This window comes from Xiphophorus hellerii, chromosome 18, assembly GCF_003331165.1.
Source record: "Xiphophorus hellerii strain 12219 chromosome 18, Xiphophorus_hellerii-4.1, whole genome shotgun sequence".
Taxonomy (NCBI): Eukaryota; Metazoa; Chordata; class Actinopteri; order Cyprinodontiformes; family Poeciliidae; genus Xiphophorus; species Xiphophorus hellerii.
Window position 1 is genome coordinate 11,556,748 of NC_045689.1, and position 13,881 is coordinate 11,570,628.

Below are 13,881 nucleotides of genomic sequence, written 5' to 3' on the forward strand. Positions count from 1 at the left end.
ATTATGCATATGGAAATTATTACGTTTGTTTTAATTTATTATGTGACTAATTGAGTTATTGCTTTTTGAGACAGTCCTAACACAGGTGAAAGACTGAAAACATGAGGCAGAAACTATCTGGGATTCCTTTTGTTATACCATTGTCTATCAGATCACAGCTTCCTAGTCATTACATTGCCTCTCATGTTTCATTTTAGATCCAACCGTGGTTCCTAGTTCACATCAGGTCCTGCCATCAGGCTACTGGTGGTCCTTGCTGTACGGCACCGCTATCCTCTTGCTGTGCCTTATAGTATGCCTGGTCGGAGCCCACATCTACGCCAAGGCCACTTTCGTCATCTTCCTGGTGGTCATCCTTGCTCTGATCATGATCTTTATCAGCTTCTTTGTTGTGAAACCTAAAATGGTCACGTTGCCAAGCCCCTTCAAGCCATCCAACGGAACGAGCCCTGTGTATCCCACCACAGCTAATTTTACTGGATTCAAGCTGGAAACACTGCTGGGAAATCTGAATGGTAAGATTGAGTGACTAGAATAGAAAGCCTTGATTTTTTTCTTCTGCTAAGTATTTTATTAGAAATGCAACAATCAGAGATTTTGTGACCACTTTCAAATCAATGATTTTTATAAAGTGCTGAGTTGCTAATATAAATTTTGACAATTTTGAATATTCCTCAAATATTTTTTTCACTTTAAATATATATTTATAAGTAATCAGGTGGTGCCAATGGGTGTTACATAGTTCTGTAATTAAACAAGATTTCTCTAAAACTTTAAAATATGTTACTTTTTTTTTTCTGACAAAATGGAGATTCCTGTTGGTAAAGGCTAAAGTCAGCTATTTTCAGTTGGATTTTTAGATGCATCTCTAATTATTACTTAAAGTTTTGGATCGAGCCTAATGTATCATGATGGCAGCAGATGTTCTTGTGAAACAAGGGAAAAAGGAAGTGAGGGTTTGTTCACACAGTAGCCTCATAAGTTCTGAGACTATCAGCTCGTTTGTGGGTTTAAAGATAGAGTTTTACTAATGTTGACATCTGATCAGTGGCAGCACATATGACCATTAACACTCATTGGTGATTCAGAAGCTTAAAGACATCTTCTGAAACATTTTAAAGCCATTTTTGTTTTAATGTGGCCTATGTTCTTTATTTCATAAGGTGCAAAATCTAAGTTCATTAAATGAATGTTTTCCTCTTAAACCGAGCCTGCTGTCCACCGGCTGTATATGTTCACCAGAGCAGGAATAATTAATATTATGGGCTTAATACCTCATTAACTCTGATGATTATTGGCAGCCGTTTAACCTTCTAGGATCTGAACTGGTTTCCCCCCTGCAGGCCAGACAGGAAAGAGCAGAAGGCGTTTCGCCTACACTTCCTGGAAGATCACAACATATTTGACTCATGTTTGAGTGATGTAGGGCATGTTCTTTGGATTCTAATTCCTACGAAACGAACAGTCAGCTTGAGAGGATTTAATTTCAAGCACATGATTACTGAGCTAATTGCTTGTAACTCAGGCCTGTACTCATGAAAACTATTTACACACACACATATACAATAATCCTGATTAATTTTACCAGCTGTTTACAAAATCAATGTAAACACATTACCATTTCATGGTTTCAGTGAGCATTGTAAAATGCATCATGTTTATTGAAACCCTGTACTTTTAGAGAGAACTAGTTAGCTAAATGTAAAGAAGATTAAGGGTCTTGTATATAAAAATGAATCAAAAATGCACACAAAAGGACTGAATTAGTTCAAATCTAAGCCATTGAGCTAAGATTAACCTCAGCCTTATCAGAGTAATAATATCAAAACATTTGTTCACACATGAATGAAAGAACAGAATATATTCCTGTATGAACCTTTGTGGGTGTGAAATTAGATTTTTACTTGTAAAACTTGATTGCCGATACTGTACTCGACAAAAAAAAAAGTTTAAAGAGGGTTACTTGTTCAGAGGCTTGCAGAGATTACGTTTTATATCCGGAGGGTTGCAGAGCTGTGTCTGTCATCAAACCAAGTTAAACTTACTGATGATAATGATGATGATGATGATGATAGAGGCAGAACTACAGTGACTTACTGGTATTTCTTCCAGCTGGCTATGTTGAAGACTACACCACTGGGAAGATGATGTCCTTCGCCACTGTATTTGCTGTGATGTTCAACGGCTGCACCGGCATCATGGCAGGCTCTAATATGTCAGGTAGATGTGGTCATGTTGTAGCCTGATTATCTGTGAAGGAATCAGTCATCTACAAAAATAAGACCGTTTTCATTTCTAATAGAATTATCTTTAATAATAAAGGCTATTTCCAGAAGCACATTTATAATCTGCTTCTGAGTTCAGAAGCAGAGTTCAGAAGCAGACCTTATTAGTCTCGTTGAATGGGCCACATCACTGTGTCAAAACAATCAGTCAGTCAGTTGAGGTTGATGTAGATGGCCTCATATTTGGCGCTAGAACATTATGAAATATTCTTGATTGACAATCAATCGACCCCCTGATGAATAAGGATGTCTGAATAAGGATGGAAAAAATATTTTTTTTCCTTCCATGTCTTAATTTATTTTCCACATTCCATTTTTTCCTGCTTATTTTTTCTTCAATATCAGGTTTAACAGGTGGAAATGCATATGTCTTCATAAGCTTAATGTAAAGAATTTCAACAATTTAATGGAAAAACTAATTAAATGTCTGTCAGTTTTTTTTAATAAGTGTTTTCTATAAAAGTAAGGGTAGCACATGTGTTTAAGGAAAATATTAAGAACTTGTTCCACTTTACTCATTTTCAGGGTGTTGCTTCTGTGTTTTTGTCTCCTTCGTCCACAAAATTTTTGCTGATCAGCTGTCTGGTTTTTCCACAGCTGCCTTTATATTCTAACAAAGCATTCCCAAATACACCTAGCTTTATCATTTACATATTAGTATTTATTTCTGCCACTGTTTGAGTTGGCAGAAGAAGTGTTACAATAAATTCAGTCCAGGTGCATTTTACTTTTGCTGGTCTTTGCAGAGTGAGGGGGTGATATGATGGGTTGAGAGTTTGCTTTTCTGGTGGTTCTACATCATTTAACAGAGTGTTTATCCAGCTTCATAAACTAACACTTTGCTTTCGACATAATTATTAATGACCTGTGTTATAGCAGGGTTTCACTTTTACTGTAAATGTTGTTGTAAAGGGTGAACTCTCTTATTGTTCGGGAAAACCTGACGTTGCTTGACTAAATTCATAACTTGTACAATATTTCACATTATACACTAGATCCCCTTTTAATTGTTGGATTCTCCCCACATTGTCTGTATTATGGAAATCACAGGCTGATTTCCATGATACAGACTGTGACATGAGATGTTTGTTCATGTTGCTGTTCACCATGAACAAACATCTCCATCAAAGACATTGTTCAGGACATCTTGTGGTGTCCATGGCCTGACCTCAAGGGGGAAGTTCCTAGGAGGTTGGATGATGTCTTAAAACTCTTCTACTTGAAAGCTATGTTTGTCTTTGTTGAATTATGGACTCCAAATAGCTGTTAAATGACTTTAAACCCATTTCCTGTTTAAATTACACCACTATCTGTTGATTGGCATTGTCTTAACACACCTGAATTTTTCAGGCGAACAAACTCTGTCACTGCTAATCTAGTAATTTGTTCATTACATTAGCAGTCTAACCTCTTACTGAGGTAAGGATGGAATAAGTTTGTCAAAAATATTTCCCAGATCGATGCCATGCACTGCTGTTCACCTGAATTTATATCCACCAAATTGTAGGACCTGATTAGTACCAGATTAGGTTTTTGCATTCAGATACGTAGATATTTTGAATAGAACAGGATGTATTTCTTATTTAACATGACTACATTTTAAACATGTACTATCCACCAGGTGACCTGAAGAATCCCAGCTTCTCTATCCCTCGTGGCACCATCACCGCCGTCATCTTCACATACATCATCTACAATATGCTGTGCCTTATGGTGGCCTGCTCCTGTGACCGGTTTGTAACATAGATTTTCTTTCATCCCCATCTATTTTTGCAATATTCGTTACTTTTAGTGCTATTGATGTAATACACACCTTATTTTACAAGCAAAGCATAAGCATTGAATGTTCCCAAAATTGCCCATAAATCAACACATATTCAAGACAGCTAATTAAAGCTGTGAGTATTAACGCACGGTTGTAGTAATGGATGTTAGCTTATTGTGTAGAAGAAATCAAATGCTTGGAGCCTATCAGATAATGCAGACAAAGTAAATTTTCTGCTTCATCAAACAGAACTGAAGCCTCTGAAAGAGGAATCCCATTTCAAACAGATCTATGCTGTCTGAGTGTATACCGATAATCCATGTGGGACTCTTTGCTTTTGCTCATTCTCAAAGCTAGATGTTGGGAAAAACTGTAAATTATCTGATCTTGTAATTAATGGCTTTTACCATGGCTACAAAGAACTCCTTCTTTGGACAATTTTGTTACAAAATGCCTCAACTATCTTGGCTATTGTGACCAATAAATTAATTTACCAGATAAAATAAGTTTGTTGTTTGAGATAACTTGACACCTAAACACTTAGAAACTAGCAAAATTAGAGGTAGTTTGAAATTGAAATAGTAGTATGCAAAATGGCATTGATAAATGCCATGGATTACAATATAGTGACTGCAATATTTATGCAAAGTGCAATATGAATAATATTTTTTTTGTTTTTTAGTTCAAAGAATTGGGTCATTTTTATTTTAAATTTATTGACAAATACTGTGAAACCATAGTAAATAATTATACATTATTATAAGGTTGTCATATCTTGAGAATTAGATACTACATCATGCATATACAGATTATGTACTGGTTTCTAACATTTTATGTTGGGTTATTTAAAATGAACACTGATATTACTTGAAATGTGTGAAGACCCATCTGTAACCTGTTTACTTCAGTGGCAAGTTTTGTGCATTAACTGAAAGATTTTAAAATGTTCTTAGGCAAATTTAAATTAAATTTTGTCTTGTCAGGTGCATAGGTCGTATCATAACCTGGCACACAGTTTTTGATGCATGACATTTTTTAATTGAGGGCTAATAGCCAGAATCAGGATGATCGGTTTGCAATAAAAGCTCATGTTAGCGTTAGGTCTTCTAGGTCTCTAGAACTGTTTGAGCCAGTGTTCTGGTAGGTCTATTTATGACCTTAAAAATTTAAGGTTTGCCTGGAGGATTCTCACATCTGGGAACTAGAACAGTGAACAAAAGGCCTTCTGATCAGCAGTTTTTTAAAAAGCAATTGATGACAGGAGAATCCAGTATATCCTAAATAGTTGAAAGTATCATTAATGCATTTTTCAATTCAGCATGTATAGAAATCATTGCCAAAATTGAACATTATTCTTGATCCCTTATTCATGATGTAACAGTGTTGGTTTTTATGAACCAGTCTTTAAGAACTGTTGAGAGAACAGTTGCCTGCTACTCTGCAAAACTATTCAAAACGTCTGAGTGATGCTTTAATCAGGCTGTGGTTGGCAGCTTCCTATTATTTGAGCTTTCAACTGTTAAAGATTTAATCTCTTCCAATCGGTTTCTCAACTTACTGTGGTGGTTGCGTCTTCACCTTGCTCTTAAGAGTAGGACTGATAAGTGTTTGAGTCCTTGAAGAGGCAGTTGTTATTTACTTTTTTCTCTGTTTCTAACCATCTCTCTCTGGCTGTCAGCTGCAGAGTGCCAGAGTTCGGTATTGATGTAGCTCTAAAAGCGAATGTTGCCAAGGTGCTAAACTGACATGACAGGGCTATAAAAGAGCATTGGAGATCAATATGGCCATCATTTACCCTGATGCACCGTCCTTACTGCATCTACCTGCCACGCTTGCTCTGAGATAAGAAGATTCTCTAAACATTGCCTCTCTCTCCCTCTGGATGACTTGCATACATTCATACCTTTTGAACCGCTTCACATTTTGTCACAATACATCTACAAATATTATTGTTTGATATTACTGTGGATTTTATGTAACAAACTGATGGAAACCAGCACATACTTGCAATATGGAACTGGAATAATACATGATTTTCAAATGTTTTTACTAATAATATATACAATGTGTTCCATTTAATCAGAGTTTAAGTCAGACAAGCATATTCTGGTCTGCAAAGGCCTTTTAAAGCGCCTTATTAAGCAAACAGCGTCATCAGAGTAAAGTTGTGGTTTAAGACGCGGCCAACGCAGGATGGATTGACCACTCATGCAAACCTGCCAAAGCATGGTCTTCTACCTTTACTCACACGCCACTCATTGTTTAGAGAGGCAACCAAGAAGGTCATCTAAATATCCAAAATAAAACACGACAATCAAAAACAAAATAAAAAAGAATGAAACCACACACAACCAAAACCCTGTAATAAAATGGATTAAGATGTCTTTGTATACAAAATGCCCTTTAAAAAGTATTGATGGTCAAAATGGATATTATTGAGTTAATTTTAATTTATCATTTCATTTAGTTGATTTATTGATTTATTGCTTATTGTGACAATCTTGCTTTGACTACACTGAACCCATTATGAAACAATCCTGGAAGAAAACCTTTCAGAGCCCCTGAAACTCTTGAGACTAGATTGGGCGTTCATTTTCCAGCAGCATAATGTCCCTAAACATACATCCAGTGCTACTGCTTAGGTTATGCAAAAACAAGTATGAAGTGGAGTATAAATCTTAATAGTTTAGCTAAACAAGAAGATCTTTCCCAGTTAGAAACATCTGGCTTTGCAGACAGACTTCCTAGATACCTGGTGTTGACTTTAGTTCATTGTATCTCTGTCTTTTAAACAAAAAGGCTGGTAAATACTAGCAAACTCTATGCAGTATTATGTAGGTATACATACATCCGCAAAATACTAAGTAGGTTTTAAAAGTCCACTAATGTCAGACTATGTTCTGTAAATCCAACCACATTTATGTTTTGTGTAGAATTCATGTGAGCTGGCTAAGCAACTCACAGCACAGTGGCAACAGAACAAGTTCTTATTAATGTAGGACAGATTAGGGAAGAAGGGTGAAAATAAAACAAGACTTCTCCATACCTATTGTTGTGTTACTTAATTCACTCAATCGTTGTTTGATTTTTGACTTTCTCAAGGATATTTGGACTAAATGTGACTACAGATGAACTCAGTGGGATCTAGCTAAAACAGTTACTCTAAAAAACATTATGTAAACAACATCTGACAGCTAGATCCTATTTGAAAATTTTTTTTTGCTCACCTGCACGTATTCCAAATTCTGTTTATGCAGATGTGATGTCAGAAGCAGAAAGAGAAGCTGTTTATTTAACTTTAGACTGGCAAAGTCTGATTTACAAGTTTGCATTACTTATCTTGTTTTCTGGATTTTTATTTACAGCTGTGACTCAGAACAGTTGTTTGCAATTTTTCGGATGTACTTGCTCATGTGATTATGCAGTGCTGAGATAAAGTCACCAGACTGTCACCTCACTCATAAAAAGCAGTCAGTAAATTCCCAACCGCCACAACCAGGAACTAAGAACTCATACTCGGATAGTGACTGCTTCCTCTTGTCAACAATTCATCAATTATAATATCGTTGAAATTTGACATAATTTTAGAAATCTAGCTTTACCTGTCTACATTCATAACACTCAGGGAAAAATGTTCTGACATTTGTTTGTTTTAATGATTATGGCTTAAAGTTAATATTCAGTTTCTCAGAATTAGAGTATTTCATAAACCCCGTCAAAACTCAGTGGACCAACACCGGTAGGTGACATGGCTTCCCAAAACATCACTGATTTTGAAAGTTTCACACTAAGCCTCAGTAAATTGATCCTATGCTTCTCACTCCTTCTTCCAGACTCATATTTTTCACAGATCTTTGAAAATAAATGTTTCTTTTGAGATTTATCGCATTTGCATTTCATCTCCAACTTGTAAATCTTTTAATTGTTTAATGACGAAAACCTAAGGAAAGGGTTGGTATTTTACCAGACACTTTGGTGTCTCTTACCAACAGCCTAGCATTTCAAAACCCACAGTGTCCCTGTGTCCCACATGGACCATGTGGATCATTACCTTAACATTTTTAAATTCATCATGTTCAATGGTAGAGTTGAGAAAGCAACATAGAGCAACGTCAGTGTACCTTCCTGTAATCTGCTGAAGGCCTTCTGCTCTATTGCTCTCTTGCTAGAACTACAGACATGTCTCAACATGTTGTAGAAAATACAGTTTCCCTTTAAGTAGTATCTTGGATTTCTGTGCTTCCTCTTACTTCATTTTAATCACCTTGCCAACACTGTGAATATCTAACTATGAGCCTTCGTCACTCTATTCCACTTCAGATAACCAACAATTTTCTGTCTCTAACTCTAAACAATGCCTAAAACATATCAAGAAACTATATTGAGTTTGTGCAAAGAATTCCTAGGAAATCAACCATTTTTTAAAAATATTGTTTAATTTTTCTAACATGAAATTGTTTTAGAAATCTGGGGGACAAAAATTGCAATCGGAATCTTTGTTTTTTGAGAAAACGGTTTTGATTTTTATAAAAGCTATATTCTAAACTACACAGTCAGAAATAAAAGCTCTAGTTGAGTAAATAGACTTTGTTATTATAAACAATGATGCATGGTTAAACAAGTGCTTAATTTCCTGCAAATATTAACATCTTCTGCTCTTATGCAGGGCAAACTCACAGTCTAATTTATGCACCATACACATAATTAGATAGAAGAAAACACTTTTTCATATTCATAAGTGCTAAATGATTCTAGAGGCAATTACACAGCAGTTATGGCAAATAAAGACCTTGCCAGCAGCTTCATAAGAAGAGTTGTAGTTGGCAATTATAGGAAACAAAACCATGCTGACAAACGGGCTCATTAAAGCCCAAAAGCTTCATGACACAAGAATACCAAATCAGCTTTTTTTTTTAGAGAAATGACTGAAATAATTTGCATATTCTATGAAAATAATAAGCATAGAGATCAGAGAGTAGCTGTTATTTCACACTAAATGCAGACAAAACACTACATGCAGTGATTTTTAATGATAGCTTAGATATGCAGGAGTTAGATATTGACTGTATTAGGGTGTTATGAGGAAACTCCTTACATTTAGACCATAAATGTATCAGGTGCTTGCTTTTTATGGAGAGTGAAATAAAAACTAAACATGTTATTACAGCTGTCAACCAAAGGGTGGCAGTCATGCTCTCTCAAAAAAGTCAGCGAGTCCTCAGCTGGTCAAACTAAAAGTAAGAAAAAAATTTCAAATCAGACTATTTATTTAGATTTCTGCCTCATGCAAATTCAAGTCCTTTTCCAGTAGAGCGGTATAGATTATAAACTTTTAGAAGCGAATGGGTCGATGGGTGCCTGGGCTACCAGAGCAGAGGCAGTGGACGGTTTCCCAGCATTTCCCTTCACACAGGTGTGAGCCGTTGACAGCATGCACTCATTATAACAGGGAATGAGGTCAGGAGACTCAGAGTTGACACCTACTGAAACTGATTAGGCAGTGGTGTCCAAAATCAGTCCTCAAGGGCCAGCATCCTACATGTTTTAGTTCTTTCCCTAGTTCAACACACCTAAATCGAATGATGGTTCATTAGCAGGACTCTGCAGAACTTTATGACATGCTGAGGAGGGAGTTGGACCATTTGAATCAAATGTTGTTGAAGCAGAGATGCATCTAAAACTGGCAGGACAACCGACCCTTGACGGCTGGAGCTGGACAAACATGGGCTACAACACGTCTCAACAATCAGCGTCTTTCAAAATGTTGAGATATTTGTTTAGTGGGATTTTTAAAATGTCAGGGTAGATTTTAAACAGACAAATCACTTATTATTGTATGTTACCATACAGAACATTATGGAGTTTGACTAAAAACATTTTAAAAAAGCTTATTTTCTGTACCCAGTCACAACTGTCACCAATTCCCAATTTAGGAAATGTTTTATATACCTGCTTATAGTGAATCAGGAACCATACAATGTAGTTACTCCTTTCCAGCTGCTGATAATTAACATTGTTGAAAGAAAAAAAGCTTTAGTTGTCTGTGCATCTTCTTTACAGACTAATGTTAATAGAGTGGACACAAATATAGTCTGTTTTGACAAAGCATGCCAGAACATTAAAAGTGCTGGGGAAGGAAAGGAGGCTACCCCAGGGTATGTGAGGGGGGAATCTATTAACCTCCAGTGACCACCCAACCAGCCATGACTGATTGCCCTGTCGCTACGTTATCAACCTCTTTTAGTAGTATGTATGTAATGTGTAAATTTTATGTCTGTACTCAAGTGCATCTACAAACTGAGTTGTTTTACTCTGATGTTGGCTTGGCATAGACAGGTATGACATTCTGACAGTTTCATAACACCGTGTGAAACGTTACCACAAAAACATAGAAATAAAATATATAAAAGGATTGTGATTTGTCTAAAACGGTGACGCAGCAATTATTCTTATTGAGACAATATAACATATTGTAACATGTTATTTCAGCTATAATAACTTTTTATTATGATTCTTATTTCAAAAGCTTTATTTGGCACTAGTGACCTTTTTTCAAGGTCAGGAACTTCGGCTGATAAAGTGACGACATGCAGTAAATACTGTAGAGCTAGGAATCAAACCCAGAGTAGCTGCATCAGTGACTCCACACCGTCTCTATCCATGTTTGATAAACATCAAGATTTGAAAATGTAGTTGACTAGCAATGCACAGCAACAAGTGGGGGAGGGTAACAGTATGATAATTTATGCTTCAGGCATCAGTGTAAAAATTCCAACAACTCCAACACTTTCTCATTCCTTTGCATCTCAGGAAGAGTGTACACCAATTAGAGAGTAATGGTTTTGAAACTAGAACTTTTTACAGCTTTTATACACCTTGATGCAGTAATCAGCTCATAATATTTCTTAAATATGTACTTAGCTGAATAAGAAAGTTCATTTGCGTTGGGTTTATTGGGAAGCACCAATATAAAAATTTGTACTGGTATTGCTGTTATGGCTGATAACTGATATTTACTGATATTATATACATATTTTACTAATACTTTGTCAGGTTGGAAAAAAAATGACCACACCACTGACCACACTGTTAATATGGGCTCCGTTTTATTTACTGGACACATACTTTAAAAAAGCTAAGATCAGCCAATATTGATCTTATTGACAATATCGCTTGCATCCCTAGTTTATTTATTTATTGTAACACTGCTTCATTATAATTTATGCTGCTCCACATGTAAGAGAGAATCCATTTGTGGGTTGAGCAGATGAGGAAGTAAGCAGGCTTTACAACAGGACAAGATTTACTGCTGAGATTTGTTACAACTAAGAAATCATCAGTCAATCAGTCAAGTTTATTTGTATAGCATATTTGAGCAACAAGGCAGTTCAAAGTGCTTTACATAATAAAAACACAAGAACAATAAGTCATAAAAACAATATTCAGTCAGCAGTTGAGAAACCAGTGATAAACATTACACTTTGAGTGACATCATCAAGCGCACCAACACACACTGAATATGTTGCTTAATTTTTCATTCAGTGTAGTTCAAAAGCAATTCTAAATAGACAGGTTTTTAGCCTGGATTTAAAGTCACTCAGTGTTTCAACTGTTTTGCAGTTTTCTGGAAGTTTGTTCCAGATTTGTGGTGCCTAGAAGCTGAATGCTGGTCCTCCATGGTTGGTTCTGGTTCTGGAGATGCAGCGCATGCCAGAACCAGAAGACCTAAGAAAGAAATAATCACCCAAACTCAAACTTCTGTGCTTTTTGCATATAGTTTTTAAACTCTTTTTTTATAGTAATAATAGGCCTTCCTTGCTAAAAATGTCTTATTGAATTATTTTCTATTTGGCTTGACTGACTTCTTTATGTGTGTGTGTAAGTGAACATATAATTGACTCCCACAATGCTGCATGTCTGTGACCTGTGGGCTTATCCTACCCTGTGCTACAGACGTCTTTGTATTAATAACCTGACTTGATAATGATATTAATTTGAATCTGCCGGGCCTTCTTTTGTGCTGCTATCTCTGACATGCAGCTTTGTGAATCTGGGTAAAATTCGCTCATCCCCCTCCTCCCCTACGAGGTGCTTCTGTCTATCTTGTCTTCTCAGCTCTTGTCTCCTCACATTCTGTGTCTGATTCATCTGTTTTCAAACAGTTTCGTTTGCCTCCATTCTCATGAAAACACATTTTCCATGTCCTCTCATGCTAACTTTGTGCAATTTGATTTTACTCCTCCTGAACCTCTGCCAATAATATGAATCTTTCACCTTATTTTCTTTCTGCACATTACTGACTTTATCCCAATTCTGATGATAAAAATATCCAGTTATCCTTAAGATAGAACACATTTCTGGTGCCTGTGTTCATTGGACCCTGCCTTTACCAACACAAGTATTTTCCAAAGCAATTACTTTTTTTTGTGGTATTTGAACCTCCCATCCACATGTAATTTAAATATTTTTATAAAACAGAATCTACAGTTGTTTTGGAAGATTTAAAAAAAATCTTAAACCCTGGACTTCATGCTCAAGATTCTGTTCTTTAAATGTTGATGTTGTTGTTACTGCCACCTACTGACACAGAATAGTTATAACATTTTTGATGGAAATCTGGGAGACTGTCGGAATGTAGATTTTTTTTTCTTTTCCTTTTTCAAAACCAGGAAAAAAGAAATGTGAAACTGTAGTTCCTGGACAGAGATAAGTCTAACATCCCTGCTTTGCTTTTTCCACGCTCTCGTCCTCCCTGTCCCATTGTCAGGTACTATCACCCAACAGCAGCATTTTTGGCTTCCACTTCTCCTTCCTCCATCATCTCCTTGTCTATCATCCAACCATCCATCCATCAACCACGCTGTCTTTTTTGGTTATCTCTTCACTGCAGTGATTATGTTCACTTTTGAAGAAGGGGGTTTAACAATGGCAGGATCACAGGCCAAGTCCTCCAATGCTGTGTTCTTTCTGAATAAAAAGTTGCTTCCCTTAGAGAATGGAGCTAAATGAGAAATGAGAGTTGGACTGAATCTTGAAGATCTTGAAGAAAAATATTGGTCTTCTTTTTGCAACCCCAACAAGCCATGCTTTGGAGCAAATATTAATATCCAAGTCAAGATAATGACATATGAATGCACTGATATGAGAATTTGGGACAATATTGATATCAGATATAACAATATTGCTGTTTTGACTGATTGTACTTACCAGTATTATTCCCTTTCTGTGAGAAAAATGACCATGCCATTAATATTCCTTCTCTGCTTCAGTGAAACAATCCTACATGAGTTGTTTCACTGAAAACACCACATGGCCACCCACTCAATGATGATATTAATACCATTGGCTGATATCAGCTCAACTTATAGGACCAATAAAGATATATTAAAAACATTACTAACATTGGCTGTATTGATGTTAATTCAAACACCACCTATCATGTATCCCTAAAACAAAACTCCTTCATCTATCTTCTACTCCATGGCTTCATGTGCTGTTATTGAACATAATAATGAAGGAAAACATGACAGAATGTTAACCAGGTAGAGGAGAGAAAAAGATTTAAAGTCATGGTAGAAAGAAACTGTGCTCTCTTTAAATTTTATACAGCAGAACACATGGCAGTGATGTGATCTAGTTTAGCTTTGTGCTGATCAAGTCTCAATTATTGGCACAGGGATGCCATCCAGTCATTTTTGAATAATTTGTAGCTGACTGCAACTCAAAAATCTGTGGCCCTTTACTGACCATTGTTTCATGTTAATTGCACCAATTGGAAGCAATCTTAAAATAAAACAGGAAAGCAGTTTTGTGACAATTTGAAAACTTTAT

General features: G+C 36.2%; 1 protein-coding gene across 1 annotated transcript in view; it reads left to right on the top strand.

Annotated features, from left to right (window-relative positions):
- The window catches only part of LOC116707727 (solute carrier family 12 member 9), a 70,097-nt gene that overhangs the window by 10,412 nt on the left and 45,804 nt on the right, over positions 1–13,881 (top strand). The window contains exons 4-6 of the mRNA XM_032545223.1: positions 198–515; positions 2,113–2,220; positions 3,907–4,018. Of these exons, the coding sequence (XP_032401114.1) occupies positions 198–515; positions 2,113–2,220; positions 3,907–4,018 (538 nt within the window). The remainder of the gene's footprint in view (positions 1–197; positions 516–2,112; positions 2,221–3,906; positions 4,019–13,881) is intronic.